The 24,916-nt window shown below is 35.1% G+C and overlaps 3 protein-coding genes and 1 long non-coding RNA gene across 10 annotated transcripts; 3 read left to right on the forward strand and 1 right to left on the reverse strand.

Moving 5' to 3' along the window:
- The first annotated feature begins 1,878 nt into the window (after positions 1 to 1,878).
- On the forward strand, positions 1,879 to 6,735 carry LOC118048503 (acyl-coenzyme A oxidase 4, peroxisomal). 2 transcript variants are annotated; one of them, XM_035058209.2, is made up of 13 exons: positions 1,879 to 2,037; positions 2,147 to 2,251; positions 2,375 to 2,481; positions 2,548 to 2,625; positions 2,691 to 2,814; positions 2,929 to 3,002; positions 3,094 to 3,153; positions 3,263 to 3,372; positions 4,373 to 4,532; positions 5,687 to 5,763; positions 5,847 to 6,018; positions 6,110 to 6,202; positions 6,484 to 6,735. In XM_035058209.2, exons 1-13 carry the CDS (start codon positions 2,016 to 2,018, stop codon positions 6,613 to 6,615), a joined length of 1,314 nt encoding a protein of 437 aa, XP_034914100.1. In that variant the 5' UTR covers positions 1,879 to 2,015; the 3' UTR covers positions 6,616 to 6,735. The 2 variants fall into 2 exon arrangements, with proteins under 2 accessions (XP_034914100.1, XP_034914099.1); XM_035058208.2 differs by having other exon boundaries at positions 1,885 to 2,037; positions 2,144 to 2,251.
- A 54-nt stretch (positions 6,736 to 6,789) lies between these two features.
- Positions 6,790 to 7,350, forward strand: LOC140955736 (uncharacterized). Its single transcript, XR_012170218.1, has 2 exons — positions 6,790 to 6,960; positions 6,991 to 7,350. It is a non-coding gene; the product is annotated as an uncharacterized lncRNA (long non-coding RNA).
- A 713-nt stretch (positions 7,351 to 8,063) lies between these two features.
- Positions 8,064 to 11,060, forward strand: LOC118048502 (uncharacterized). Of its 4 annotated transcripts, none has more exons than XM_073409708.1 (6): positions 8,064 to 8,161; positions 8,332 to 8,382; positions 8,468 to 8,553; positions 10,341 to 10,402; positions 10,493 to 10,551; positions 10,647 to 11,060. In XM_073409708.1, the coding sequence occupies exons 3-6, from the start codon at positions 8,477 to 8,479 to the stop codon at positions 10,665 to 10,667; spliced, it is 219 nt and encodes a 72-aa protein (XP_073265809.1). In that variant the 5' UTR covers positions 8,064 to 8,161; positions 8,332 to 8,382; positions 8,468 to 8,476; the 3' UTR covers positions 10,668 to 11,060. The 4 variants fall into 4 exon arrangements, with proteins under 4 accessions (XP_073265809.1, XP_034914098.1, XP_034914096.1 ...); XM_035058207.2 differs by having other exon boundaries at positions 8,080 to 8,161; positions 8,463 to 8,553; XM_035058205.2 differs by having other exon boundaries at positions 8,109 to 8,382; positions 8,463 to 8,553.
- A 3,543-nt stretch (positions 11,061 to 14,603) lies between these two features.
- Positions 14,604 to 24,495, reverse strand: LOC118048501 (AMP deaminase). Of its 3 annotated transcripts, none has more exons than XM_035058201.2 (20): positions 23,926 to 24,494; positions 22,837 to 23,009; positions 22,525 to 22,717; positions 21,955 to 22,133; positions 21,801 to 21,852; positions 21,580 to 21,707; positions 21,304 to 21,483; positions 20,988 to 21,055; positions 20,764 to 20,906; positions 20,129 to 20,190; positions 19,329 to 19,442; positions 18,759 to 18,899; positions 17,842 to 17,994; positions 17,414 to 17,467; positions 17,228 to 17,338; positions 16,935 to 17,108; positions 16,782 to 16,862; positions 15,987 to 16,085; positions 15,172 to 15,292; positions 14,604 to 15,087 (listed from the first exon to the last, which is right to left on the reverse strand). In XM_035058201.2, the coding sequence occupies exons 1-19, from the start codon at positions 24,296 to 24,298 to the stop codon at positions 15,224 to 15,226; spliced, it is 2,547 nt and encodes an 848-aa protein (XP_034914092.1). In that variant the 5' UTR covers positions 24,299 to 24,494; the 3' UTR covers positions 14,604 to 15,087; positions 15,172 to 15,223. The 3 variants fall into 3 exon arrangements, with proteins under 3 accessions (XP_034914092.1, XP_034914093.1, XP_034914089.1); XM_035058202.2 differs by having other exon boundaries at positions 21,955 to 22,136; positions 23,926 to 24,493; XM_035058198.2 differs by having other exon boundaries at positions 20,764 to 21,055; positions 21,955 to 22,136; positions 23,926 to 24,495.
- Positions 24,496 to 24,916: the final 421 nt, after the last annotated feature.

A 24,916-nucleotide genomic window follows, 5' to 3' on the forward strand; every position in this document is an offset into this window, starting at 1 on the left:
CAGTTGGGATCCTGGAGAAATCTCACCATGCATGCACAAAGGGGATAAACAAACAGAAGGAAAAACTTAAAAACCTGTCCGATAGCTAGCATATCGGGTTTATCTTTCTCACAGTCGCCACCACTTTCGTTTCTCCATTTTCTTGAGAAATTCATTTGCCAGTGATGCATGGTCTTCTGATCTACCTTCCAGCTCTTCAGTGTCGTTGCTGATTTTCTTAAATAAATATAAAACATTTAGCAGTTGGTCAAGATAGGCCTTTCGTGTACACAACAATTTAGAAAGCAATGTATGGTGAATTGTCTAGAACATATGAAGGCTGAAGAAATCCAAAAATAGCCAATTTGACTCGGGGCATCTGGAGAAAGTTTGATCGAAGAAAATACGATAAAAATGAAACGTGAGGAAATTCACTTGTGAAAATTAAAGGTATTTACTCTTCTTTTTTTTTTTTTTTGTTAAAATCTTACCTCCAGCTTCTCCTGCCTTTGGACCCGCTTGTTTCGTGCACTAGCAGCAGGAGAAGAGGCGTCCTAAAATCATTTACCAAACCAAAAAAAACACAATCAATTCAAACTATTGATGTTGGCCTTACCAATGAAAGAAGAGTTCGTCAAAATAAACCAACAAGCAACGTTACCTTGGATTTTTTGTACTTAGCTACGATTTCCTTAAGGTTCCTACTACTTCTTGGCTTTGTTTCTCCACCAGAACCTAGTAAAATCTCCCTGTCCGTTCTCTTCTCTGCAATGCAAAATTAGAGGTGAATTGTTCAATAATCCATGCAAGCAAACGCACAAGAAACTCAGATTTACCTCTCTTTTTATTTTGAACTTCGTTGAATGATTTGGTTGCCATGAGCAAGTTCATGTGTTTCCGTATCAGTTACGATGAAGGAAACACTTGAACTGAGAGAGAATGATCGATGAAGATGACATTTTTTTGTGTATTTTAAATTGTAATGAGCTCCACAAACCTATATTAAGCTCCACCCTAATTAGCAACGTTTTATGCTCCACAGGCCTATATTAAGCTCCCGAGCTTCCTGAACCTCTAATAGAATGAAGATGGCCAATTTGAGCCATTTTTAGCTCTGAACTTTTATTATCAGCACCAGGAATCCTGCATGTGCAACAGCCTTTTAGTAACACGGCCAAAAGCATGATTTCGTGAAGTAAATCCAGTGGAAACTGATGCCATCCATTTGAACCTGCTTGTCCTCCTGCAAGAACCTTGTCACGGAAAACAATATATAAAGAGGCCAGAATTGTAGAAACAGCTAGAATAGCAAAAGGCTTACGTGTAGCATTCTTGCTTGTTTGGGAATTGGAGTAATATCCACACTGTGGTCGCTCTACCCTTCCCCCTTTAAAACCTCTGACAATGTCACCAAAGAATCCCAGATTAAAATAAATTAAAATATAAATTTTAAAAAATTATTTTGGTATTAGTATATTAAAATAAAAAAAAATAAAAAAAATTTAATTTTAAAAAATTACAATTTAAATCGCATTTACAAACATAACCCAGTAAAGTTCTTTCCATTAATTCAGTAGCTCTTGAAATAATTATTCAATCATTTTAATTTTGTGATTAATAATAAGAAAAGCTGAGTCATCACATACTTTGCTTGGTTTGGGCCTGCATTGAACCCCACTAGATGTATTTATGCTAGTTTGCCAAAGATGGGTTTCCTTTTTATCTTAAAGCCATCACACTTTCGTTAAAAAAGAAGTATGTGGGCTAGTTATAAAGTTGGGCCCATGTAGTTTTAAAATAACGAGGAATAAATTTAAATATAAAAGCTAAATGGAAAAAAAAAAGATCTTAATTAAATTTTTATATAATTCAACTTAGTAGTCGTTTTCTCATATTTTGAAACGTAGTTTCGTCGTTTCTATCTCATATTGTCTCTTACTGAAAAGATCATAAGAGCAACAACGTAACAGATTTTAGTTCCAAATAAAAAAGAAAACACATCTTAGGTGTCTCTCTTCGCTTTATATTTTCCAACCATGTCAATCCCTAAAAACAAAGGTCTGCATGTCAAACAAGTTTGATATACTGTTGTTAATGGCTTGATTCCATTAATCTTCATGTTGTTCCTAAATTAATTAATTACTTTTTTAAAAAACTGTTTTAGCAGATGAGGTTGAGCAAAATCCAAGGAGCTCGTATTTTAATTTACCGCCGTTGGATGTTTCCGTCGCCTTCCCTCAAGCAACGCCAGTTTCCACATTTCCTCCTAGCGGTAAGAGCATCAATAGTTTTTTTTTTAAAATAAAATAAAATTATGATCTATTGAGAGAAATTTAGGCCATTTTCGACACTCGCTAATCGATGAATATGCTGTTGTTATTTTAAAATAAAACAGTTTCAGATTACTATCAATTCAGTGATTTATTAACCGTGGAGGATCAGGCACTCAGGATGAGAGTGAGGGAGTGTATGGAGAAGGAAATAGCTCCTATAATGACAGAGGTATTATGTTTAGATTTTGGCAGGAAAAAAAACTATGTATAATTTATTTATTTTATTGCTTTACAGTACTGGGAGAAGGCGAAGTTCCCGTTTCATGCTATTCCAAAGCTCGGTTCCTTGGGTGTAGCTGGGGGAACGATCAAGGTAACTTTTGTATTTTGTTCAAGTTGAATTGGGAAATTGGATGATTAACTAACTTGAAATCTCAGGGTTATGGGTGCCCTGGTCTTTCCATTACTGCAAGTGCCATCGCGATGGCAGAAGTTGCTAGAGTTGACGCGAGCTGTTCGACTTTTATTTTGGTGCATTCATCTCTGGCAATGCTCACCATAGGTGAGATCTTGGTTTAACTGTGTTTCCTTTTGAGACATGTTAATTCCTGGATTTAGTTACAAAATAAGATGCTGCTAATGAGTTCTGACCTTTTGCATGGATTGTGAAGAACAGCATTTTGTGGTTCAGAGGAACAGAAGCTGAAATATTTACCTTCTTTGGCACAGTTCAGCACCGTAGCTTGTTGGGTAAGTGGCTTCTTTTGGCACTCGGCCACTACATGTGTCTGATATGTATTTATGCTAGATTCAAGTTATTTTATGTTGTCCTGATCATTAGGCTTTGACTGAGCCTGACTATGGAAGCGATGCAAGTGGTCTGAAAACAACAGCAATAAAGGTTTTGACATCCTGACCTCTTCTATGTTATTTTTACATTGCTATTCTTCATGACATTCTGCTGAATTTCTTGCTATGTCTTGCTTTTGCTCTCATTCTGGGATATTCAGGTGGAAGGAGGTTGGATACTTGAGGGCAAAAAACGCTGGATAGGAAATAGTACCTTTGCAGATTTGCTTGTTGTATTCGCTCGCAATACCACTACTAATCAGATTAACGGGTATGATTCTCTGTATCTATGACTCTTGTGGTGAGTCATGTCGACATTATGCTGATCTCTGAGTTTTGTAATTATCGAAACTAGATGCAGCCTAAATTTTTGGAAAGGCTTGCACAAAGACCGACGAATTCTTCATAGAGATTTTTCTGGATTAATATGCATGCAAGCATATGTACATTCCCTTTTGCACATGTAAATTTGAGAGTTTTACTGTGTAGGGCACTAGATGTCTGTGCTAAAACGCTACACTTTAGTCATTGTCTATCAAGTTTCTTCAGTATTTTGGTAGATAGTTATGCACAGGAACACAAAGAAAGTAGTCTGTTGTGCATCTATAAGATATGTGAAATGGTATCCCAATGATTACTGGTTCCATCATTCTCTGAGCCCAAGACCAGTGACTCCCATCAATCAAATGCACTGAGACTGTTTGTTCATAACAAAACCCCGCACAAGACTTCCTTTCTCATGGGCCCTAAGTGAATCAATCAAACTGGACATCTGATATGGGTGTGTGCTTGATCCCATCTGAAGCCATATAAATGATTGTTGACTCTAAATGCTTACCAACATCTCTCAGTAATTCTTAACTAGATTGAGGAAACTATCAAGGCTCAAATCTATAGTACAACTGTACTTGTATGTAGTATTGCATGCCAAATGCTTGAGTGTTTAGAGATGAGTACATTTGAAACAAGCTACTTTATGAGTACTTTTTGGGCATCCTGGCATGCTTCTTGCATGAGTTTTCCAACACATGGGGGAGCTGGAAATGAGAAGAGAAGGTTAATTTTATTTACTAGCTAAAATAAGGTTCGGCAAGTGACTATCCTAGAAAGGTCTCACTCTTTCATTCTCAATTTCTAACTTTCATGCCCATTATTGTGCATTTTATAGGTTTCTTTATTGTCTAGTTTTGTTGGCAACACAATACATGCGACAGTTTTTCATTGTGCATTGTCTTTTTACATGTATTGCCCTTTTTTTTTCCCTGTTTCAGATTTATAGTAAAGAAGGACGCTCCTGGATTAACAGTTACAAAAATTGAAAATAAAATTGGTCTGCGCATAGTACAAAATGGAGATATTGTCATGAAAAGAGTTTTTGTTCCCGATGAGGACAGGTTGCCTGGTGTCAACTCTTTTCAAGATACAAATAAGGTACAGCAGTAACAAGTTCTTTCTGAGAAACCTGCCCATGATCATTAGTGTCGATCTTGCTATGATTTTCTGGATAATCAACTATGCAGCGGTAGCCCGCAAATCTTTAGTTTTAGGAGATACCAAGTAATCTATTTGTGTTGCCAAAAGATAGTGAAATGGAACTCCAGTGTTATGTTGCAAATCTGAAACTTCAGTATTTATCTGGAGTGCAACAGTATGCAACCAAGAGTTACTAATGCCATAGAACATTACCGCTGGGGCTGCCTTAGCCTTGGGATTAATTCCCATCAAATCAAACTATAGAAGTTCACATAATTGTTTGCAAAGTTGTTGTCGCCTACATGATTCTGTTGAGATTTAGTAAGTCAATTGGAGAACACAAAATTAATGAAGTTTCTAGTGGATGAGAGAAACAGATCGAACTATTCAAAATTTATGAGAATTATATTATGATCTTTGTATTCTACCCTATCTTCTTAAGCAAATGAAGCAAGAGTAAAATATACTTTTAAAGTTTATCCAGACAATGTTTTTCTGCATTTTACTTGGCTTCAGTAATTCGGTACGATGTTTTTAGTTGAATATGCTTCAGAACTTGTTATAATTTGCAGCGGTTTTTGGTGTGTTTGCTCTACACCTATTCTACTGAGCTTTTCATAAAATTACCAAGGAAAATACATCTCTTCCTTTTACTCTTTGGCAGTTGATTTTCAAGCTCTTTAAAACAATAAAGAACAAAGGGGAAAAAAATTCATGTTTTTCTGGCATTTTAAAGGACCTTTTAACAAATGGGAGATTGTTATGATATGCCAGTGTTTGGACTTTTACTCTGTTCCCTTTACTGAGTGTTTTGTAACATTGCCAACATAAGAAAGCTACATCATTTCCTTTTACCCCTTGGGGGTTGACTTTTAATGAGTAAGGTCCCTTTTCCCTTGTTGAGAGTTTTAATGAGCGTGAAAATCAATACACAATTACTCGTCAGTTCACCTATAGTATTGATCTGCAGAAGGACCTGCTAAATCTTGCTTGTTATGAACTTTTTACACAGCTGAATTTTTCATTTCTTATTCCATTTTGTTCTATATGATCTTATCTTTATGAGTTTGAGATTTCCAAGCTCCTTGCTGAGTACTGCTAAGTAAAATTAGGTTCTAGCTGTTTCACGTGTAATGGTTGCCTGGCAACCTATTGGCATATCAATGGGGGTCTATGACATGTGTCACAGGTAATCACTTATATCCTGATTCTCCCAAGTAACTTTATTTTAACTTCCCACATTACTTTTATTGACTCTTAAATGATTCAAAGGTATCTAAAGGAAAGGAAACAATTTGGAGCACCATTGGCAGCTTTCCAAATCAATCAACAGAAACTTGTTCACATGCTTGGTAATGTCCAAGCAATGGTACTAGTTGGCTGGCGTCTTTGCAAGTTGTATGAAAAGGAAAAAATGACCCCAGGTCAAGCTAGCTTGGCAAAGGTATGATTGACCGATGCATTTCTGTGATATATTTAGTGATAAAGGATTTTTCTTTCCAGCCATGTGCATTGATGTTGCTTTACAACTTCAGGCATGGATCAGTTTGAAGGCAAGGGAAACTGCTAGCATTGGGAGGGAGTTACTTGGTGGCAATGGAATTTTGGCTGATTTTCTAGTTGCCAAGGTTTTCATGCTAAACTCTTTACTGAGAAGTTTACTCTTGGACACATGACTGACACATTTAGATCAGATGAAAATGGAATTTTTCAATACCAAAAGCCATGCCTGAGGTCTTCCTAAAAACTTGATTCAGCTTTGTTTTCAACCACTCATTGCACCAACTGGTGAATGGCTTCTTCATTGATCACTATTCTTAGATGTGAAGAATCTGTTTTCTTTAATTTTCCAACATGCTATGCTGCTGTACATATCATTCACTCTTCTGTATATGGGATCACATTGCAGGCACTATGTGATTTAGAACCCATTTACACATATGAAGGCACCTATGACATCAACACCTTGATAACAGGCAGGGAAATCACTGGTCTTGCCAGTTTTAAGCCAGCAATGTTGAGCAAGCGAAGTCGCATGTAGCAGAGTAAACTTTCACGTGCCATCTGAATGTGATTTAGTACCTTTTCTGCTGTGTCGGGGAAGCTGCTTGATAACCTCATAAGGGAAAATTACAAAATAAACTTTTTCTCGTTCCATGCACATTTGATGTCTTGAAGTCTTATTGTTTTTTTTTTTTTTTTTGGGGGGGGGGGGGGGAGTAATATATTTAGCTCATGTACAGACACTGGTTTGAGAGCTTTGAAATAAAGTTACACGTTCTCAGCAGTCTTTTCTTCCTGCTCATCCTTTCTTAGGCATCATTTACATGATTTGCTAAATCCCAATCAAATGGTGGAGAAAACTCGGAATTGGATCCCAATTTGGGTGGGTTTTTCATCCTACGTTACTTCACAGGTTTCAAGTTAACCTTGCTGAATTGTGACAGATGTCTTTGTTAAACCTCCATTAAGTAAAGCAGATGCTACTGGAAGATACTGCAAAATTCATTTGGTGCTTGCTGGCCAGCTGAATCTGCGTATTATTTGGTGAAGAACATGAGTGCCCAGAGCTTTTGAAGCAACTGTGTTAAGCCATTAACTCCTGTCAAACTGAAGATTTCAGCAGGCTCAATCTCAAGCTGGTAGGTTTAAGTGAAGTTTTCAGTAAATATTTTTTAGGTGGAGAATGTATTCCCCCAACCAATTCTCACTATATGGAATTACCAACATAAAGGCTGACATGCCTTCATGATATATAAAGATATGGTTTTAGTGATTCCTGCAAATGCCGTTGACTATAGTATGAATAAGACGATCACCGGTGGCAAGTGATAACATCCCTGATATGGACACTTCACACAGGAAAAACAAGTTTGCAAGAACATGTATAAACCAATCCTGGTTCATAAAAATATATATCATGCAAATTCATCAAAGAAATTCAAATAAATTGCATGAATATAGCAAACTAGATTAAAAAAAATAAACTATAACAATTAAAAAATTAAAGTTGCTAGAAACCTTTTTAACATATAAACTTTTTAAAAGATTTATTCTAAAAGAAGTTTATCATGTATCAAAATATATGATAAGTTTTCTCAAGGCTATATCAAACAAATAACAAGCATGAAAAAACCACACATGATAGTATAGGCACAAGAGCAAACTAAACAAAAAATATGCAAACAATAAAGCTTAATATGTTTTTTAAATTTTTTTATGATTTATACTTTGAATTTTTTAATATAAAAAACACATCATAATACCTTTTTTTTTTTGGGGGGGGGGAAATTACACCATGTAGCAGAATACAGGTTAGATAGCTAGTGTGTGTGTATTACGTAAGCAACCCTTCAGATATTCAGTTCTCCAAAGCGATTGATTGATTGATGAGAGCATAGGGATGGGAGGGAATTTGAAAACCAAAGAAAACAGTCATCTTACTAACGGACCCTAGGCTGTTCAAACCCTAAACAAGAAACGAAGCCCATGGGCCTCTCTTACCAACCCTAAACACGCCTTCCTATCATCGATGAATCTTTCTCCACACTCAAATTGCTTCCCGATCGCCATTCTTTTTCTCTCAGGTTACGCGGTCAATTCCTTAGCTGCACTTGCTTGATAATCATTCAAATCTGCTGTGGTCATTTTTACGTGCCCAATCTTTTTGTGTATCATAATTATGGATACCTGAATTTCATAATTTTAGGGTTTATTCATATTTTTAAAAAAAGAAAATTGAATTACTGTTTTATAGGGCTCTGCTGGTTTTGTAATCTTGGATTAGAAATAAAAAGAAATCCTAAAGGTATTTGTTGATCAATCAATTTCATTTCTTAAGATTAAACATGTTGCTGATTTGTCTCTGTTTGATCTCTTTCTTTTAAGAAAAGTAACAAGCCATGGCGGGTGGGAATTTCGTGCACAGGGTCTTATCTTATGTTGTGAATGAGCTTGTCGTCAATGGTCTTGCTAACAGGTATTCTTGATTCTATTGATTTCTATCCGCCTTTGATTTTATTGCTCAACTGATATGTAACAGTTAATATTTTAATTCTTGAACAATCGTTGTGTGTTTTTGTTTTAATTAAGCTTTTTTCTCTGACCATTGGAGTTGAATAGGTTTCTTAATGCTTCATCCAGTTGAAGCAAACGAGCGTTGATAATTTTGTCTGCAGTGCAACTTGTTATGTGCTGTGGCTATTGAAGTTGGACAAAATTTTATTTCTGGGCTATTTTTTGTTTGTGTATTATATTAGCGCCTTTTTCCTTGCTTTGAATCATGAAGAGATTATTGGTTCATTTGACTGGATTGATGTTTTGATTAGAACTTCCTTTTAAGGTTGTTGCAGTTAATGCAATCCTATCTGGTTTGATTTTTGAAGCAGTGGACGTGTTTTGTGTAATATGCTGCTAAATGTTAGTGTTGTAAATAATTTCCACATGAGCATTTTAGTTAATTAACTTTTAAGTGCTTTAACTTAACCCAGTAAGATGGAGTTTGAAATAGTGAACTCGATGAAGGACTTATATGATAGAGTTTAAGACGCATACTATGTCATTTATTTTGGAGAATACACTTCATTGAATTCAGAAAACACTCCCACACAAACATACATGTTCTTGTTCTCTCTAAAAACACCTTGCTAAATTCAAATCCTGTTCCATAGGGCTTTGCTGGTGCTGTAGAGAAGCACAAATATTTTTGAGTGTTGGCCAACTTGGAGAAAGTGTACAGGGAAAAATCCCAAGTCCAGAATAAATAACATGGTGTATTAGATGCATGTTAAACTCTATATATCATGTAAGTGTCCTGGATCAAGTCGCCTCTTTCAAACTTGATCATATTGGGCTAGGCTCAACCCTTTACCAATTGGTTACGACTAAAATGCCTATGTGGACGTTATTTTACAACATGCAGCTTAGAAATTGTGAAAATATTTTATCACAAAGGGAAATTTTGTATTTTTCTTGTATATTTGTGGCACTTCTTCTATATTTGAGTTCACTCTATGTTGATATGTGTTCTTCATTCTTTGGTCTTGTGTTCTGTTTTTTTTTTTTTTAATCCATCATCTTGTTTAGTGAGCTTCTGGCAACATGCTATTAGTCAAAGATTGTAAGGCAAGCTTTAATGACTTGTGGAATTCGTCTGTTAAAGCTTCTCTGATAGGCTGTCGGGATTGATCTTATTCCTTAACAGTTTACTCCCTGAAGCAAAACAGTGTCAAATCTTCTAAATTATTGTGTCTGCAGTGCAGTGCAACTTCTGAAGTTTGAGAAAACTCCACGACTGAGCATTTATTTATTTGTTTGTTTATATTTCATTCAATACTCTTTTTCTTCCATAAAGGAATAAAAAACTTGATTCATTTATAGAAATGAAGCTATGGGCGGTGTTATTCTATCAATATAACTTTCTGTATTATTATTATTATTATTATTATTATTTACTCATCTGATTTGGGTGAGTCGATTGAACAAAAAAGAGCTTGGGTTGTGGATCTGCGGTTTATGAATATGAGTTCTTTATGAATGTCAATGATAGGATGATGTCGGTATGCCTAGGTGATAGGTGCTTGATTAACAGCTCATGTCTTTTTTGCTCCTTTTATCATCGCTGATAGTACTTTCTGGCTTGAATGACTCAGTTATTGCTTGAAGATCTTAACCTTCTCTTTTTTTACCTTTGATTCTGATGATTGTAGAGGTTTTAACCTTTTCATTATCGACCCTTTAATTTTGATTTTTCTTCTGTGGTTGCAGTCCTGCATTCCAGAGGTTTGCAGTGAGAACATCAAGGAGGATTGATGATATTTCAAACATCGGTATGTTTCTATTACATTTTGTGGTTTGGACTAGCAATTGCAGGCTTTATTTGCTATTACCCTGACGGTGACTAATGTTTTGTTATGCAGCGGCAAAGAAGAAACAAGAACTTGCTGAGCAGATGAAAGACCTCTCCAAGAATATTGACGTGAGATGTTATCTAATATTTTTAATATAATACAAGATAACTGGTATCTTCGGTGGCTTGCTGCTGATTGTGTGTGTATGTTATGTTTTGTACAGTCTTTTAAGAACCAGCAGTAGGGTGGAAGTGGATTTTCAGATGGCAGCGGATGCGTGACTGTATGTAGCTGTTTCTGTTCCCATTGCTCTCAAGTGTCCATGGAAATGGCGATATGAACCAGCTTTGTTATTAGCGGATGGTGCTGCTTATGAAATGAACTCTTGGTTTATCCTTCCAACTTTGTATAAAGCCATCTATTGCAATGGTGTACGTGAAGGATTCATTCTGCTGTTTTGTGTGTTGAGAAACCAAATATGCTCTTGCTGTGTAAAATGAAGTATCAATGTCCCAATAATGCCTTGCCTACTGGGATAGAATTAAAAGAAAAAAGGGAGGATGTTATCGAAGTTTGCAGATAGAATCAGACTTTCATTTTAATATTAGTTTTAATTAAAAGGAAAAAAAATTGAGGATGTGTTGGATTATGCAGTATGTTTAGTTGGATACAATGGATCATATAATGTAATTGTTGGAGTGGATCGTTATAACTCTAATAGCTATAAGCTTCCCATTAAAAAAAAACCTATGCAATGAACTTATTACTATTACAAGATTGAGAGTAATCATGTAGAGGTTTAATTGCAAAATGTAAATTCAAATGAGGATTAATTTATAAATAAGAAAAAAATATGAGCACTGAAATAATTTTCTAAAAAAATCAGGGATCAAAATAAACCTATTACAAAGCTTTCATTACATTATAATAAATGTCGGTTGAAAAAAAAAATGATTACGTCAGTTTTTTTTAAAAAAAAAAAAAACTTAATTAAAAGAAAAGAGACGGCAAGATGTGAAATCGTATTAGAATTGAGTAGCTTGTCACTGGTAACATGGCATTGTTAAATTTGTTCTTGACTTGATTTTTATATTAAAAATATTTTTAAAAACAATTAAAAAAAATTTAAATTTTTTTAGATTAATATTTTATTTTTTTAGATTTTGTATGTGTAGATATTAAAAATAATTTTTAAAATTAAAAATATTATTATTTTAATATATTTTTAATTAAAACAATATTTTAAAAAGTAATTACTATTACACTTTAAAACATTCTTGCAACTACGGGGTTTTATGGTCTAGTGCGTGGCCTTGATAAAATTTGTTGTAATTGTTGAAATGCTTTAGAATAAAATACCGAGACAGAGGAACGGTAAGGAGAGGAGGTTTTCATTTCTTTTTTTTGGTACCTCATTTTAATTTTGATGTCTAAACCATAATGTAGTGGAAAGCGCATGTAATTGGTAGTTACACTGTGTTAAGACTATTGTTCACATCCTGTTCACTGTAACAAAACCAAATGAGCAGGTGAAAGGTTCACCTCCTCATTGAGCATTAGTTCATTCAAACCAGTATTTTTAAACTTGGTTTGGTGGCTAACCCAACTCAAGACTTAAGCCACGGGTTTTGATCGGGTTATCCGGATAAATTTCATTTTTTTTTATAAATCAAAATGATGTTATTTTGGTAAAAAAAAAAAAAAATAATCAATGAGTTGTAACCAGGTTTTTAATCGAGTCATCTTGCCTGGTTCGGGGTCAACCCGTCGAGCCGAACCAAGTTTAAAAACTATGTTTCGAACAAAGCTCTTTTTTTTTAATTTTTTATTTTATTTATTTGATCTTTTATTTTTTTAATTTAGTACTTATACAATCCTGAAATCTATTGTTTGTGGGAGATTAAAAGGGGACCAAGCTTAACGAAAAGGCAAAAACGTTGGCAAATTTTTTAAAAAAAAATGGTCCCTATGCGTTTTTTGCAAAATTTTAACTGGGGGTTTTGCCAATGATACATTTTGGTCCCTTTAGTTTTTAGAAATTTGATTTGGTTCAAAACTTCTTCTTTTTTCAGTTTCTAACTTGAAAAAGAAGAGAAAGGGTCATTAAAAAAGATAGAGAAGAGAGTAGGTTGTTGAATGGCCGCATCTCGGCCATGAAATTCATTGTTCTTGGAGTCAACAGGTTCTAGTCAATGAAGGTAGTTAGATGATTAAGTCTTTTCTCTAAAAAAAGACTAGAAAGAAGATCGAACTCAATTTAAGTCTTTTTTATTCAGTTTTTTTTTTATTTTTTTGAATGATTTTGGGATATTTTAGGGCTTTATGTTATATATTGAGATTTTTATGGTGTTTAAAAAGAAAATTGCTTCAAAAATGGATTTTTCAATTAAAAAACCCTTCATTTGATTTGTTGCCACCATTGGGATATATGGTATCCGTAGAAAGTAGGCGACATGTAGACTACTTTTAAACAAAAAAAATGGTTTCACTTAACAATAAATTGGATGTAAATGATCTATGTGTTTTGAGTATTTAAGGAGAGATTTAAAACCTGTTGTTCAAATCTTGCTTTCTCCGTGATTAAGAATTCTTTTCTTTTCTTTTCTTTTCTCCATTTTTGGCAAACTTTATTTTAACACATACAATGTCTTCAATGTTCCATATCAACCCTAAGAATGCAGGTCTGGGCTGGCAAGCCCATTCTCATAAGTTTGGTTTTAATAGCCAATGTTCACTGAACCACCTAGGTCTATGCATTTAAACTGTGATTTTTAGTTTTTGATTTTTTTTTTAATTTCAATCTTTAACATTAATTTTTTTATTTTGTTGATTTAAAATTGATTTTTATAATTTATTTTGATTGTTTTGTATAGGGTTAATACAATTTTAAATAAACATCTTGGTATTTGGTTTGTACTCAATTTTACAAGTATTTATTTTTTTTAATTTCAATCTTTAACATTAATTTTTTTATTTTGTTGATTTAAAATTGGTTTTTATAATTTATTTTGATTGTTTTGTATAGGGTTAATACAATTTTAAATAAACATCTTGGTATTTGGTTTGTACTCAATTTTACAAGTATTTATTTTTGTTGTCGTATAATTAAGTAAAAAGCAGTTAAGAAAAAAAACTCAAACTCCATAGAGTCCAAGATCCCAGTTGCAAGTTTGGCATGTTAAGCAATCAAGATCATGGATTTGACGAGTTAATCCACGAAACTCAAGTTGATTCATTATGTTACCATCCAAGTATTTTTAAACAAAATGTCCTATTGGATTTTTTTAATAATTCAAATTATATTTTTATTAATTATCCAGATTATTTTTAAATCTATCGACTAGACTATATAGAGATAACTCATAAATTATTTACTTGAAGTCCGAGCTTGGCAAAGAGTTAATCTAGACGAGAAGCAATAGATTTGATAATAGATTTGACTCAAACTAAATACAGTACATCATCATTTTAATCATTTTAATGTTTAAAAAATACATATCTTCTTAATTTATTTTAAAAAGAATTTAAACCACATTTTTATTTTTATTAACCGGTGGCCTTTGAAGTTAAGCGCATGGCCTCTCATATTTTTAGATTACGTGGCCTTTGAAGGTACGCGCATGGCCTCTCATATTTTTAGATTACGTGGCCTTTGAAGGTACGCGCATGGCCTCTCATATTTTTTTAGTCCTTTGATTTCTCTAACTTCAAGAAAACAACTCCTCAATTCAAGTTTGACCCAGATCAAATGACACCTCGAGAGTTATCGAGATCAAAATATTGTGATTTTACATTCACTTCAATGAAATAACCTAGTAACTCCTAATTATAATATCCTAGGATACAATTTGGTATTGTCAGAACGCGCAAATCATTTCCCCTAAAGAAATTTCCTCATGGTTTTACACAGGATTAGGAACTTTCAGAATTCAAGGAGAAGGATGGTATGAATTCATTTCTTTAGCACACTATGGATCCAGGTCACTGAGACTTCAAATAAAAAAGGAGCTGTAGATTTAAATCCTGTCAAGAACTTTCAACGGGCCAATCATACTTGAAATTTCTAGACGAGTTTAACATGTCCCGACCCTATTTCACAACAGTCACTACTACACTAGCATTGCAAAAAATGGCGGGCCCCAACAAAACAAGATGCAAATAAGAAAAGAATTCGACCCGGTAAGAAAAGAGAATTTAACTTACCAGAGAATTTTGGGTTACACGCCGCTGGCCAAATTCATGATAAACATCTGCATGGCATGAAACTCAACCAAAATTTGAGGGGCATTCATCTAGAAACAAAATTAAAGCAAGAGACTATCCTTTTCCTTCTTGCTATTGGCTACACATCATCTGACATTGCAACGAGTGAACCATGCAAAACTCGTACTATGCCTCTCGTAATTTTATTCTTAAACCTCTACCTAATATATTTGTTTTGGCTCAAGATTGGCATCTTATTGATAACAGCAGACCACCAGGTCAACACCTGCATCATTTGCATAGCCCTCGTTCTCAAACCTTGTAAGCATCTGTTAGCTTTGTTGCTCTGCACAAAGTCATTCCCTTTTTTTTATGGAGGCTGTGAATGATCATCTCAAATGCACGATCATAGTATACAGCTTATCTCATGTTTAATGAGCAAGCGGAATTCTGTTGACCCACTGCAAAATAATAGAAGCGCAGTTTATCAAACTCGGTTCAGCCAAAGAGATGATGATGTAAAAGGGTATGGAATCTGATAGCACCTTTGCAATCTAAGTAAGCAAGTAAGAATGGGCCAAGGCAGCTCTCCGCTATTTACTTGTCCACTTCTTTGGGGATAATGGCCTTGCCAAGATAAACCTGCTGCATCTCATCTCTCCATATCTGCAAGGAAAGTATCTCATTGGTTAAATCTAACCCATCAGGACAAAAATGTTTCGGCAGAAAACAAAAATCAGGAAGAAGCATATGAATATGAAAGCTGCTTGCTACCTGACCTTCCACATGTGCATCACTCTGATTACACAATGGTCTACCTATTTGCTTCTCTCTCAGATAAAAAAAAGTAAATGAAGCCAAAAAGAGTAGCACAAAAAAAAAAGGGAGGGGTTGGTTACGGGAGAGGGGTTGGGGGTGCAAGATTGATGCAGGAGCTCACTATATTTTATTATATAATCTTGCTTAGTAACTAAGGAGATGATGCAGGAGCTTAGCATTATTTTATTATATTTGTTTTGCTCAATGATAAAATAATCATCATTACTTGATAGCTAAGTTGCCGCAGTAACAAAGAATCTCCCTGGTATAAACAGGTTGTGAACATGAGCTAATGGTGAAGTTCTAAAATATGCACCGAAACTTGAGGTTCTTGTTTAAACTATCCTTGTTCCAACTTCATTCTTGCTGTTTCCTCTCCATACTACGTCAAGGAATTTGACATCCTAGTGCTTCAAGAGGGCATTATTGCCCACTCATTGTGTATAGTAAAAAAAGAGACACCTTTGAACAACCCAGGCAAAAGTTCATCACTTCTTGTTTGAACAAGTCAATATGATAAGGTTAGGAATCAGGTCCATACCGTGTCTCGAAATTCCACCCGGATATGAGGCACATTTGTCTTGTGAATATCATTTCCATCTGGTCCTCTTTTGTAGTACTCGTTACCAATCCAGTGTGACTGAAGCAGAAATTTCAAGGCAAATGCCCAGAAGATTAGATTTAAAAGCATTTACTATATAAATCATAAACCCTCATATTTTGTTTAATCGAAATCAAAGTAGCACAACAGACATTGATATATTTGGAGCACATGAATTGGTCTGGTCATAAGATGTACCCATTTCAATACATTCAGTTCATTTGTGATGGTTGTCACTGTCATGGAGACAAATCACTCCCCTTCAAAGACAACCCAAAACCCAAGTCAGACTAGGTTCCCCATGGAAATGAATCCAAGAAAAGATATTTATTTTGCAAACACAATATTTGCAAATACATCTTTATTCTTCTTCTTAGGCATGGGCAACAAATGATATTTTGAAAGCAATACCTGAAAGGAAAAATCTTTTCATGGCCAATTTGAATATTCTCATCCCCATCTCAGGCTATTTAACTTGTTAAGCTTATAAATTAAGAGAATAAACACTCTTGGTACAAAGTGTGTCGATGAAATAAAAAAATAAAAAAAAGAGCAATCAATCAAGCAAATCAGTGGTTACGATGAAGGAAACCAAGGAACTTAGTGACTATAAATGGAAAACATCAAAGATGTTGACCGTTTTATATGATTCTTTTCCATAACAAAACTTGTGGCACCAGCACCAGATCCTTTCTTTTATATATTTCAGAATCTTAAATCAAGCTAAGAACTTACCTTCAAAGCATGCGAGAAACCTGATTGGTAGACTGAATTTCGGGCAATCTCACACAGATCGCATGAACTCAACTTCCACACCTGTCAAGAAAGCTTGAGATATGTATTTGACCTCATAAATCTTTCACTTCAGGTGAGAAAAGGAGAACTTACAGAAGCAGCTATGCTATATTCTTCCACCAAGGGCTCTTTTGTTAAATGGATTTGGAGCGGATCATCGGTTGAAAGGGAAACATTGAGACCCCTTAAGAAAAACATAGGGAAAGGGTTCCTATGGTAGTCTAAAAATAAGGAATTGTTGCTCAGAGGAGACATAGCCAAGCCAATCTGTATTAAATAAAATATATAAAAAAAAAGGCACCGTTGCCCATTAATGTCACAAAAAACAAAGTACATAAAATCAATTTAATATAATAATCATAATAAAAAGAATATCTCTTCCATACCTGTGCCAGATAATACAAATATTGAAGTACTGGAGATTTCCTCAAATTGATCCCATGGGCGATATTATGACATGTAAGAAATGTGGCAGCAAGATGATCAATATCACCAGCCTGAAAAAGGTTATTTATGTGAGGCAGCAGAAAATCTCAACATTTGTGCAAGTAAAAGGAAGCTGAAATGAATACCTCTCCAGAATGGGGACGGAATTTGATAGTTGTCATGCCCTTTGACTCACGAAGCTGAAAAACAACGTTGAAATAGGTTAGGAAATGTTACATCAAGAGGAAAGCACTAGCATTTAGCAATTATTAATCAGCAAGTCAGGAAGACAACAGCCAGCTAGTAGAAACATTGGGAAGGAATGTCAGAAAGCTGCGAGAAAAGCTACTAATCCATGTTCAGAAAACATGAAAACACGTTGATGGTTACATTTTTCTATCTTATGTGGCAGAAGTTCAATCTAGATCAAGACATCCAAATGTAAAAAACTGGAATTACTTTTCTTGTTTGAGACTGAAGATATCATGGCAAGGAAAGGAAAAATCATGGCAAAACATGCAAGACAACTATTTAAGATAAAGTATTGTTTCTGTTTTTGAAGCATAACAAGGACCTTGTTTAATGTGTAGAGGTTGGCATAACAGTAATAAACATAATATGAAAACGCAGGATTGAACACATTGGTCCATTGCACTGGTGTAGGCATGTGCTTCGTCGGGCGTCTTTCAGGTTTGCTTTCATCATCAACCAAGTCCAACCCAACAACCTGAGAATTAAAACAAATGATAAGCCGGCCATTATTCAAAAAAAGGGGTAAATAAAGTTGGATGTCAAACACCCTTAGAGCCTCATAATGATCTCTGCAGGGATAGGAGGTTCAGGTTATGTTTTCAAAGGAGGAAACAAAAGATGATGAAATTTTAATACCCTGCAACCACCCCAGGTAATTGTATTACTTGCTTATTGTACTTGATCCATCATAAATTTCTAAGTCACGCGTTTTCATTGACAACCATGCCATATTTTCCCAGTTACACTAGCTGATAAATTATTCTGGCAGAGATCTCATTGACTTGTGATCTTCATTCAACAACGCTTCCAGAATAAAACAAACAGATGAGAAAAAATAGCACATTGCAGCAAGGAACATTGTAGTTTTGCCCCCTTTATTTTAGTAAAGTAGTAAAGGGAAGCACATACAATGTGCATATACACAACAAAAATGAAGACAAATAAAAACACCAATGTCATATGAAAACAGAAAAGAACTACTAACCGAGCAGACTAAATCTGTTATCAATAACCCATATCATAGTCATGCCAGTTGATGATTTTAATTGTCTTCATACATAACTACTAGATCCTCTGAACATCACAGCAAGAAAGGCCACGGGAGTTGCCTACTAGTTTGGTGATAAAATGGAGGTGGTGAACACCACATATACTTTCAGTATTTCAATTCAAAGAAAATATCTTGTACACCCTGTGATGCTATCTGAAAAATAATCGTCTGTTTAGAAAATGGCAAACCTGTTTTAAGAAAACATGCAGCTGAGGATGCGAATCTGGATCAACTGTAACCTCAAAAAGCGGCATAAAGATATTATCAAGAATATTCTGAAATGATGTCACAATCCCCATTTCCTTGTAGATATTATACAGCCTTGGAAGCTGAAAATGCACAAGATATTACACAACATGAAATTAAATACTGACTCAAATTTTTATACAGGTCTTGGCATCTCATAGTAAACCAATGCTCAACCGACAGTCAAAACCCCAGTCACTCAGCTAGCTAAACACCTTTGCAAAGGTTCTGCTATTAAGAAACAAAAAAAATGATAAAAGTGTAAGCTTTTAGATGCTTCCTTGAGCTTAAGTTCATGGTGCCAAAAGGAGGGGAGACATGCTAATAAAGAATTGGAATTAATTTCACAGTGCGAAACAGGAATATCAATAATAATGTGCAAGTTATGTGAATTAACATCACATGAGCACATGACATGCATTGATATAAAATGGAACAAGGGAAAAGCCTCCCCGAATATATCTTAAAAAATAACCTTCATTAATAGGGATTTAGATATATTGAGTCAGTACCTGGATTAACCAAACAACATTTTCGCTGTACAATTCATTATTCACTATCCAACTAGCCAATTGGTCCCATTCACTTTGCTTTCTACCATATATTGATATTCTATATTCAGCCATCTGCAATAACAAAAACATATTACATGCGTAAGTAGTAACATTGAAAAAAAGTACATGGAAAAGTGCAAGTGATTGCAAAAGCATATTGTAGATGCTTCTAGGAAACACATCTCTCCTATTTAATCTGGTTAACCTCTAATGTAAGTAAGAGCAGCTAATGTCAGCATGTGAGCCTCAATCAGGATAGGATTGGTAAAGCAAACTATCAAGATACAATGATCAGAAAAGCTTCAAAAATCTCTTACATTAATGTTATGGTACAAGATCATCACTCCTGTCATGATTAGCATAGAGTGTGTAGTAATAAACCAGCTCCTCAAATCCTGACTCACTCTAAATTCATGACTATAAAATTTAAGAATTTCGTATCAAAAAACTAAAATATACCTTCTAAGCATATCTTTCTAATCAGATCAATTCTAGAGAACGAGAAAAGAATAAACAAATACAGAAACACAACAAAGAAACATGGTCTTAAATCACGAATTTGGTGTCACTGACATTTTCTCAATCGCTGTACGCAACAAATTTTTACCAAATGATCTTGAATGTACTGCTTACAAGCATTTAACAAAGAATATGCAATATCACAAGTTTAAATATCATTGAAAAATGTACAATAGAATAAGGAAACCAGAATCTACATCTATGTATAAAAATCATCTACAAATAGGAAAAAGAAGTACCTGATATTTACTAGCATCAAGATCAGAAAAGACTTGTTTTGTCAGTTCACCAAGGAAACGGCCTGCTCATCAACATACAGAAATAAGCAATAGATAAGACAAAGCAGAAAGTATAACTAGCAGGGACCTTACAGACTAGTGGAAAACAAAATAGAGCACCATGACATAAGAACCATGTAACCACTACAAGATGCAAGCATGTAAAAGGAACCATGTAACTACTGTAAGATTTGAGCATGTAGAATTAAACTTGAGTTGCATGTGTAACATTTTAGTACTAGGATTGAAGACTTTTTTGTGGTTCATTGGGAGGCCTACCAGCCTTGAGCAACACACCAAAGAGGCAATCCTCCCCTTTCAACAAAACATCACTCACTCATCACATAACTGTAACCTGAACCTCTAAGCAAGAAGTTTCGAGTTTTTAACCACTAGGTTGTTCCTTGGGAATAGATTAGAAGAAAGTTTCCTATACAAGAAGTAATGCATGCTTTTTCATTGCCCATGTTCTTTTTTCACAATTGTGCTTCTAGAGCACAAAGGAGTGAACCTTCTATCCACCCCACCTAGAAAAAAGAAATCAAAATCAGAGAGGAAATCAGTACTTTTGTACTCGAGAAAAAATTAAGATGTACCTTGGATAAGGTTATCTTGTTTAAGGAAAATCTCCCTGAGCCTACTCTGACCACAAGGATTGTACTTCAGGTTGAACTTATCAAAGCGATGAAATGTGCTCTTGTCCGCGTGAACATCTAAAAGGTCAACATTGAGATCATACCTGTGCAAACAAATGTCAATAAGATACCACCATTCTCTATAAAACAATATAAAAATGAGAACAATAATAAAAGTTCCTTGCCCAGTCAAATCCAAACTCTCAAACACTTCTTTCAATGTCAAGTATGTTCCATCTCGAAAAATCACAACCTGAAACAGTTAAAAAAGTTCAAGAAATCAACAAATATGTAATAAATATCCACCTAATAATCAGATTATATTATAATGTTTATGTGAACATGATATTAAAGTACTGGTTAATTGCGCAAGAATAGGGCAATGATTAATGGTCCATTGCCAATGGTGAAAGAAAAGAAGAGAAAGGTGTACATTGTTTTAGCTCAGGAAAGTAAAAAAGGGTAGCTACAATGCATCAGCAGAGAAATCCAAATCTTTACCTCGTCAGGCTCTTTCCTCAATTTTGACTTTATAAACCTTAAAAGATGTTTCTGGTTCATGCACGCGGAATGATGAACATGTGTATCAACTTTCCTGACATTATAGAAGTCACGATGTGGAGCACTTTTCTGAGCGAGAAACTCTCTATCCGCATTAAGCATCAGATGAAGGTTGAATTTCTGAAAAACATTAAGATAAGCATAGATCCAGAGATCTAATTATTAAGGAAAAGTACCTCTTATAGAATTGTGTCAGTCAATGAAAAAAATTTCTACTTGTTCTAGGAGATTTAGCCGATGATGACATAGAGTTCTGATATTTCCAATCGCAATAACTCGAAGTATGTGATGCAAATCAGTGAAAAACATTGTTGCATCAGCAACAGGAAAAAGTTCTTCCTTGGCTGAGAAAAGATGACAAAAGTAAGCATATAACATCCCCATAATGAAACAAGGATTGAATCATAACAAACAAGAAACCAAAGCTCATTGCTTACAATATTTATTTGGATAGACATGGATGACCCCATCTTGCATCTTAAAATAATGCTGTGCAAAAAAAAATGGAAGGTATAAATTATCAAAAAAAGTAAGTACAGCATAATCCTGACTAGTTGTTCCACAAAATGCCAAAATCAAGCACATACTCACATCAGATTTTCCCTCTGGGGTATAGGAGAACGGGTCAGGATTAGGCTTTGGTGTACTAGGGTCAGAAATAATTTCTTTCTCCCATGGAGCAATAGCTTCCTTGAATACATATCTCTTTCGCATTTCAAGGCATTCTTGAAGAACTATATAGGAATCCACTTCATCTGGTGATGGCACCTCTGCTGAAACAAAATAAAATTTGAATAATTCAAATAAATAGACTCGCGTACAAATTAATTAAGAAAATAAACAGACAAGTAGAGACGAGCAGAGAAATTTTATACATGTATACATTGCAGAATACACGTGTATTCTGCATCATTCCTTTTAAAGAACTTGCATACAAACATATGTATGTTTCATGATAAAACTTAAGCAACTGCTTGCCTTTTGCAGCCATTCAACATGCACTGTTATGGAGTATAGCAGCAAATTCAGACACTATGTTCAAAAATTCATTGAGTAGGATAAGACAAGCCCATTAGATATTCACCATTCTATGAAAAAAGAAAAAAACAAGCCAAAGCAAGGCTAATTAACAGTAAGTACAGATGAGTAAGTAGTCAATACCCATAGGGGAAATTTTAAGTCGTGCAAAAGTTTCTTGTTCTGGCTCTTTCCTTAGAATATCAGCTGCAAAAGGATCTGGCTGAACACCATGCAGGTCACCAGACACGCTATGGGATCGAATCATGCTTGAAGCAGGTATAGGCATTTGATCTCCATTCGCATTAATGTGTTGTGGTAAAGCATCCTTTATATCCTAAACATGCATACCACAAAATTAAGAACAGAAGGAAACTCAGGTCAAAATGAGCATTAATTGTGCACACATGCACATGTTAGAGAGAGTGATATGCATTTGCAAGATCAAAAACTCACAGCATTTCCATTGATATGCAGATATGTAGGGTCTAGTTTAGAATTGTCAGTCATATTATCTTCATCATCTGATCCTTCCACGCTGTCAAAGGCACTCGCACTGGCACCAGGAGACTTTGGAGAAGTTGGTCTGATAAAACTTCCAGGTCTCTTGACATGTCCAGCAGATTTCCCTGGGACAGAACAATACTGGATTTATTCAGCAAACAGGATTACAACTCTCCACCTCTGATGAAAAGTGAAAAATATAAAATAAAGTAAAGAAAATTGCAATAGAATTCCAAGTCATTTCGAGTTACTACCATTTGAAGCTATAGCTAAAAAGGGAAAAGAGGGAGTAGGTTTTTATTAGAAGGCACAGAGAAGGGCAGCAAAGTTCAATTGTTGGGGGACAACTGTAATTGGCTAGAAAAAGAAGCCAATAGGACTCTGGAGCATTTCCAATGTGTTTATCAAGACGGTTTAGTTTAATCCCAAAGTTTAGTTTCCTTATTTGCCTTTGCCACGTATAGATTTCCTCAGGAATGATGAGCTTTCTACCCCGAGAATTCATAGCAGATAATAATTTATTACACTTAAACTCTTCTTCAAGCTAGATATTTAATCAAGATGATTCTGGTATTGCTTGGTTTAAAATCCATGCATAATCTATTTTTTTATTTGTTCATCCCTCTTTTAGCATCATCCTTAAGAATTGCAAACTGGTGATTATTTATAATGTAAATTTCTTTCAAAAAATTGATAGGTAAGAACTTTGACCAGAAACCAGGGACTTGTACTTTTAAATGCTCGGGGTTTTAAATTTACCTAAAAACCCCAACTCCTTACTCTCGCAGGCATTTCAACAATACTAATAATCTCCACAAGCAGCAATCATATTAAATACAAACCAGAAATCAGCCATTCACATAGATATATATATATTGAATATATCATACACACAACAGAGTTATTAATTTAATCTAAAATACTCCTGAAGTATCATTTAACTGCGCTGTTATAGATTATTATAAATTAAATTATCAGAGCCGTCGAATTCAAGCCGAGCTTTAAATATTCACTCCGGCGGGAAGTCTGGCATGGTCATACCTTCAAGCAAAGTATGAAGCCTAGGCAATCCAGCCGGAATCCCTTCGACATAAAGCACCTGACCGTTACGTTTCTCCTCTCCATCAATTCCACCACTAGAAATTGCCGTCACATCCGGTAACGAAGCTGAGCCACGCTTGTTGTAGTGACCGTTACTCCCTTTCCTCCGTCCCTGACTCCTACGCTTTTTCAAATTCTGCGGAGACGATCCTCCGCCGTCGGAGTTGTCGTCTCTTTCTCGTTCTCTCTCTACCGTCTTGGCGAACTCGAGGAGTTGAGTTAGGGTTTTGCGGTGCATATAGTAAGCGGATACTGCCACAAATGATGCTCCTACTAGAGCCGCCATCGCCAGATGCAGCGCGTACGCATCCATTACTTTCTCTCTCTAAAAAATTTCTCTTTCGTTCTCTCTCAGGAAAGGAGGATTTCTACAGGGAAATGGTGAGAGTTGTGGATGGTCTGGCTGAATAGTAGAGACTAGAGAGAGGGGCAGGCGACAAGAGGAGGTGTGCGTTTTTATTTGGAGCCAAGCGCGGCTGGTTTGGATATTTATAGGCGAAATTGAGAAGAGGACATACACCCCCACCCCCCTCTCTCTCTCTATATCTGTAAGAGATTTAAAAAAAAAAATATTTAAATCAGTCATCTAGGCATCTAGCTATATAAATTTGCTCATTAAAATTTAACATCAGCCAAAATTACCCTATTACTATATGAAAGGGCATCTTCATGTAATAATATAGACTTGTTTTTCTTTTCGATGTGCCGACTTTAACTTGATATACTAGTCGGTTTAAAGGTTGTTATGTGCCTATAGAAGGGAGAGAGCAACATTTAAGAAAATATTTCATTTACAAAGATATTATTATAATGCTTAAAGGGAAAAATAAAAGTTTGGTTAAGATTGCAATTGAAAGTGCATTTTATACCAGGAGAAACATATCTATGTGTCATTACATGGCTCATGTAATAAAATATTATTTTAACCTAA

The sequence above is a fragment of the Populus alba genome, chromosome 6 (assembly GCF_005239225.2).
Source record: "Populus alba chromosome 6, ASM523922v2, whole genome shotgun sequence".
Lineage (NCBI taxonomy): Eukaryota > Viridiplantae > Streptophyta > Magnoliopsida > Malpighiales > Salicaceae > Populus > Populus alba.

Excerpts from the sequence above, each read along its gene's own strand:
- LOC118048502 (XM_073409708.1), top strand. The coding sequence starts at position 8,477 with ATGGCGGGTGGGAATTTCGTGCACAGGGTCTTATCTTATGTTGTGAAT. Across the intron at positions 8,554-10,340 it reads GTCAATGGTCTTGCTAACAG|TCCTGCATTCCAGAGGTTTG; the intron begins GTATTCTTGATT and ends CTGTGGTTGCAG. Across the intron at positions 10,403-10,492 it reads TGATGATATTTCAAACATCG|CGGCAAAGAAGAAACAAGAA; the intron begins GTATGTTTCTAT and ends TTTGTTATGCAG.
- LOC118048501 (XM_035058198.2), bottom strand. The coding sequence starts at position 24,298 with ATGGATGCGTACGCGCTGCATCTGGCGATGGCGGCTCTAGTAGGAGCA. Across the intron at positions 21,853-21,954 it reads CCCCAGAGGGAAAATCTGAT|CATTATTTTAAGATGCAAGA; the intron begins GTGAGTATGTGC and ends TTTTTTGCACAG. Across the intron at positions 21,056-21,303 it reads TGAGGAAAGAGCCTGACGAG|GTTGTGATTTTTCGAGATGG; the intron begins GTAAAGATTTGG and ends TAACTGTTTCAG.
- LOC118048503 (XM_035058208.2), top strand. The coding sequence starts at position 2,016 with ATGTCAATCCCTAAAAACAAAG. Across the intron at positions 2,482-2,547 it reads TAGCTCCTATAATGACAGAG|TACTGGGAGAAGGCGAAGTT; the intron begins GTATTATGTTTA and ends ATTGCTTTACAG. Across the intron at positions 6,203-6,483 it reads CTGATTTTCTAGTTGCCAAG|GCACTATGTGATTTAGAACC; the intron begins GTTTTCATGCTA and ends ATCACATTGCAG.